This window comes from Hippoglossus hippoglossus, chromosome 1, assembly GCF_009819705.1.
Source record: "Hippoglossus hippoglossus isolate fHipHip1 chromosome 1, fHipHip1.pri, whole genome shotgun sequence".
In the NCBI taxonomy this organism is placed as follows: domain Eukaryota; kingdom Metazoa; phylum Chordata; class Actinopteri; order Pleuronectiformes; family Pleuronectidae; genus Hippoglossus; species Hippoglossus hippoglossus.
In genome coordinates this window covers 8,523,786-8,529,516 of record NC_047151.1, presented here as the reverse complement: position 1 = coordinate 8,529,516, position 5,731 = coordinate 8,523,786, and the positions used below count along the sequence as shown (strand labels likewise).

Sequence of the window (5,731 nt, the reverse complement as noted above, 5' to 3'; positions counted from 1 at the left end):
AACAGGGCTCAATAAAGGCCCGGAGAAAACTGGCCCAAAACTTTGTGTTTTTTGTGGCATCCTCCTCTTTTTTTCTCTCTCCCCCCCCCGGCACCAGATTTGTGTTTCTCACATAAATTTTTGCCACGAATGGAGAAACACGTCTGAGGGTCAAGAAGCCACGATACGCATTTAGGCTGCTGAAAGGGGATGTGAGATTCAAGCCACAAAATGTTTAGAGCATCATAGTAGAAAAGGACACAAAAGGGACAAAATAGTTGAGGATAATAACTCTAAATGGGCCGATTTTCATGGGCTTACACGCCCAGATTTGGCAAAGAGAGCGTGTTACTAAATGATTTTTGTCTCCAATAGATACAAAAAAAACCTCTAGGCTTTTATATCCACAATAAATTTAAAAAAAACTCGATGTTAATTCAAGAATTGCAACATAAAAGAAATATTCAGAAAAGCCATTTTATTCCCATAGTAGCCTATATACATTACAGTCTGTGCATTGGTTTTTCAAATAATGTCCTGAATTTAGAAAGGCACTTACAGGTGTACAAAACATAACAAATTTAGGCTATAACTGTAAATCTATTGTATCCAAACAATAAATCTGAAAGTAGCCTACAGCTCGTCAAAATCACCGCAGTGTTCTCTGGTGTTGTTCTCTCGCCATCGCTGGAGCATTTTCCCAGGATCAAAACGCACAAAAAAGCATGTGAACGTCCGAGTTGGCCTTTTTCACGTTCAGCATCATCATCATCATGCACTGCAGCAGCGGGGACCACTAATATATGAACTGAAGGCAGGTGATGATGAAGAGGAGGAGGAGGAGGAAGAGGAGCCGGCAGTGACAGAAGTGACTGAATGGCGACTTGGCTCACGGAAAAGACAAAAGCGTTTAAATTAAAAAAAATATAATATTATAAAGTCAAAAATAAATAGATAATGATCACAAATCAAATCATGCATTTACATGCAAAAGTATGGAAAACTGGAGCACTTTGAGTGTGTGTGTGTGTGTGTGTGTGTGTGTGTGTGTGTGTGTGTGTGTGTGTGTCACAGGCCTTTAGGAAAAGCAATGGAACAGGTGTGTGCGCGTGTAAATGTTTATGTGTGGGTTATTGTGTGCGTGTGTGCGTGCGTGTTTGTGTGTGTGTGTGTTGGCCTGTAGTGTAAAAAAATAATAAGTTACTCATGTCATGTTCGACCATATTGCTCTGATTGCATGGAGTAACAGTTCGCGTATGGATACACTGTAAAATACCACTGCATATTTCTGGTTCAGTGTTCATGCTTCACTATGAATAGGTCTATCTGTGCCGATATAAAAGTCATTACATTTTGGTACATGTTCTGAGATATGGTATACAATATAAGCAGTAAGTTACAAGTCCTCGGTGGGATTTTCTTTTTTCTCTCTATCGTCTCTCTGTGTCTGTTGTCGCCTCCTCGGCCCCACGCTGCGCCATCAGTCATCCACATCAATCTCCACGTCCTCGTCCTCTGAGCACTCTTTACTCGTTGTGTGGTCTGAGAACGGAGACAGCGGCGACGTCCGCAGTTTCTGGCCGAGCTTGCCTCCCCGCGCCGGGGACACGGGGCGCGGGTGGCCCAGCGTGCCGTTGGCGCATTTCTCCAGGTCCGCCAGCTTGGCGAGCTTGTCCAAGGGGACCTGGCCTACGGCCTTGGCCGACTCCACGTCGGCCTTCATCTCTTCCAGGTCCCGTTTTAGCTTGGCTCTGCGGTTCTGAAACCACGTGATGACCTGCGCGTTTGTCAGGCCGAGCTGCTGCGCGATCTGGTCCCGGTCGGCGGGGGACAGGTACTTCTGGTACAGGAAGCGCTTCTCCAGCTCGTAGATCTGGTGATTGGTGAACGCCGTCCGGGACTTCCGACGCTTCTTCGGGGTGGTCCTCTGGCCGAACAGAGTCATCCCGTCCCGGCCTGTAAGGGTGGAGAGGAGGCTGAGTGAAAACCACTGAAATACGCAGGTGCTTGGGTTTTTTATCCGCACCGCTGCAGTGCGTGCGTAAAAGTGATCACATCGCAAAAATAACAGTGGCAGTGATGTGTGAATCACTAAAACCTTTAAGCCTTATGGGAACAGGTAATTACAGGAATATTACACAGACACCACTGGGAAATATTGAGCAGCAGACACATGAGGCCTTAATATATTAAAGAAAAGCTGTGGCGATTTATTTCGATGAAGAACAAAATTACCACGGCTTTGTTCGATGAGACATTTTAAGAAGAAAAGTATGCATTAATTAACGCAACAGAAAAAAAGTACTGTTGTTTTGAGAAAGCTAATTTAACGACTATGAAATGAAATATAATTTAAATTTGTCCAGTGCAGGCCTTTGCGTAATTTAAAGAAGAACATAAAAATGCATTGGATGATACAACATTACAAAAATGTATTAGTGACGCGGTGACTCAGTGCGGATGGATCTTTACCTTCCGCCGCCTGTAGCACGCTGACTTCCAGCCCCTTGAAGGTCTTGCTGGCCAGCTCCTCCAGCGCGCTGAGCGGGGAGGTCTGGTTGAGCAGAGCGCGGCTGGACAGGGGGATGCTGGACGGACGGTGCTTCTCGGAGGACGAGATGAGGTGCGCCGTGCCGCAGATCGTGTAGCTGCGCTTCACGGACGGCTTGTTCAGGATGTCCTCGATGCTGAAGGGGGTGAGCGGCTTGTTGGAGTTGGCAGGAGGCGGCAAGTGGTCCAGCGGACTTCGCCTCCTGTTCTCCACTGCATCACATTTGGCCACCTCTTTGGATGTCATCATTGGTTTGCGCGCAGAGTTTACGCAGGAATTCGTTGCAATAGTACCAAAAAAAACCAAGGGAGGAAAGTCACATAACACTTAGGGAGGTTCGAAGAAAATAAAAAATAAAGATGCAGAGGGGAGAAGAAAAGAAAATCTTATTCCAAAATGGGGGGGGGGGGGGGGTGTCTTCAAAGTGTCGATCCTCGGGAGCAGCGGGTCCGCAGGAGTGAGATGCCTCCCTGAAAATGGCGAGGTCCACAAGAGTTGACGATTACTAACAAGTTATCGTCGATTGGTAGGTAATCAATTATCTCCAGTGGCACTTTCGCCCTCTTCCCTTTCACTCTTTGACTATGTTGCAGTCCAGTGCAGGGCTTTTTGCGACTGGGGGTGTCCCATTAATTAGGACGCATGGCTGGAAGGAGGAGGAGCCCGGCGGAATTATAATGCTTTGTGCTCTTATCATCTTTGGTCTAATTTAGTCGTGTGGTGAGATACCAGAATAGGTATATGGGGTAAATGAGGGGAAGCAGAGAGAGAGAGAGAGAGAGAAAAGGAGAGAGAGAGAGGGAGAGAGAGAAAGAGAGAGGGATGAGGAGGGGAGAGAAATCACAATCCGTAGCCTACTTAAGCGTTTTTACGCGTAAAACTTCCAGTTTCAGTCCAGCAGCATGCAGGGGTTTCTAGTCTTTTATTTTAAAAAAGTATATGGATTATCCGGATTTGATTTGAAAAAAACGATAAGTCCTCTCAGGGGTTTGTTGTAGGTGTCGCAGCCATAGTCAGGAGGATATTTTCTCTCGACCCAAAGCGTGGATGATCCTTTGTTTTGTAAAGGTAATGTAAGAGCTGGGCCATATATCAGCTCTGACGATACCTCCTCTGGGGCGGGAGAGAAGGAGCAGCATGCATCCCTCTCAGCAACGCCAGAGCTCGGCCATAACTCAGGCGAAAGGGGCCGCTTTTATATCATCCGAGAAATAGTTCATCTCCTCTCAAATTTCCCCGCGTCCTCCAGGTTTGACATGATGGCTTTATCTGGGTGCTGCTCTCTAAACGCCACCACAGGCTGTTTGCATAAGAAAAACTATCTTTGCAGTGGAGGATAAAAAACATTGGAGTTTTTCCACATCGAAATTGTGTTCTTTTTCTGATGCAAAGAAATGTAAATAATTGTTTTTATTTATTTAAAGACGTTGCAGTTTTTATTTAATGCTTTTTATTTAATTTTCTTTTGTTAAAGGGAACTTTGGTGATTTAAAAAACTATAGTACATTATTATTTAAATTATTATGTTACTGGTGTCCTTTGTTGTTGTTTTTAAATATATTAAATAATAATAATAATAACGATAATAATATTTAACAATATATATTTTTTGCTTCATATTTATGCCAGATTAAAATGCTGTAAGTGAATATTGTTTTATTATAATAGTATTACGTCACTGATGACCAGTGGAAAGAAAACATCAACGTGATAATGATGATAAATGCAAATTCGCATTTTTAGCCGATTTGTTATTTCAATGTTTCCAGTATATATTTTTTTATTAAAGCATAACATGATTGTATTTTATCAGCCTGCGTCTCTACACTGCAAATGAGGTAATTTAACAGTATACGTTTCACACAGGGTTCAGTTTCTCGTGGTGATGAAAGTATAGGACTGAAAACACAACGACAAAATGAGGAAGTCATTTTTAATTTGCTCCGATCTTTTGACAGAACAGAAACAACAATGGTACTTTTATTTGAACGAAACTTAATTTCATATAATTAGTATTTTTCGGGTTTTTTTATGACAAAAAGAAAGAAAGAGGCAAAGATTAAAATGTGATTTCTGACTGCTTACATCTCCAGTTTATTTTGTCATGGTTATGAAAGTAAAATAGCAGCCAGGCACTTTAAAGCACATGTTTTATTTGCTGCAGGTGGGGGGGTGGGGGATCTGATTTCAGGAGCAGAGGTGATCATTTGATTTTTTGCTGAAATTCAAACCTCCTGCATGTTCCTGTCACGCTTTTCTTTTTTACTTCCCCACTCAAAATCTGTAGATCTACTTTAATGACACAACTCTGAGCTGCAGAAGTTAGAAACAAGCAGAGGTGTCCTGCCCCAAACTTTTCATGATGCTACTTTTAAACTTTAATGGTTGACTAATGACTTTATTATCCTCACACAAATTTAGATTCATTAAAATGGTATGAATGTTGGAATGGTAATTTAGCTCTAGACCTTGCATTCACTGAATATGAACATATATTGTGTTTAATCGTTTACAACTAAACACATTTATCACACAGCTGGTGATTAAGAATATGTATTCACAAAAAAAAAATTAAATGTCAATTAGCATATGATGATGTTTACTATTATATTTTTGTGTTAACCTTTTCCAATGAACTAAACCATAAAACATGATACGGGTTGATCCATTGTGGGAACATTTGACGTCACTTGACTTCAGAGGAGTGGGTTTGCAGCAGGCCGAGCTGTGGACGATCGTGGTGTTCAGTGCTGCACCGGCCTGTTTATTAAAGACAGATATTTGGAGTGGTGTGTCATCATCTCTGTGTCTGGTGTGCCAAGGTCAACGACACGACCGGCCTCTCTGCTCTCCTTCGGCCAGAGAACTTAATCTCTTAAGCTACTAGACTGTGCAGGGGACGTGCCCTGGCAGGGGACAGTACACACCACAACACTGATAGGCCCGCTCATACTCAGTTGCTATTCTTTTTCTACCATCTAATAGGTCTAATGAATACATGTATGAAAGAGGATTAGTTGATTTTTATTCCCTTGGAAGATTTAACGGCTGTCTTTTGATGGATTTATATCCATAATAAACCTTAAAACAATCTCTGGAATAATATAATCCAGCAGAGTTAGTTTAATGTATCTACAATATCCTGTAATCTGCCTCTCATTGGACATTAATAAATGCATTCACACAACACAAACACCTCTT

The 5,731-nt window shown here is 42.4% G+C and overlaps 1 protein-coding gene across 1 annotated transcript; it reads right to left on the bottom strand.

The window, feature by feature from the left end:
* Nucleotides 1-451: 451 nt before the first annotated feature.
* On the bottom strand, nucleotides 452-3,422 carry lbx1b (ladybird homeobox 1b). The gene is made up of 2 exons (XM_034600480.1): nucleotides 2,452-3,422; nucleotides 452-1,935 (listed from the first exon to the last, which is right to left on the bottom strand). The coding sequence occupies exons 1-2, from the start codon at nucleotides 2,777-2,779 to the stop codon at nucleotides 1,460-1,462; spliced, it is 804 nt and encodes a 267-aa protein (XP_034456371.1). The 5' UTR covers nucleotides 2,780-3,422; the 3' UTR covers nucleotides 452-1,459.
* Between the last annotated feature and the right edge of the window lie 2,309 nt (nucleotides 3,423-5,731).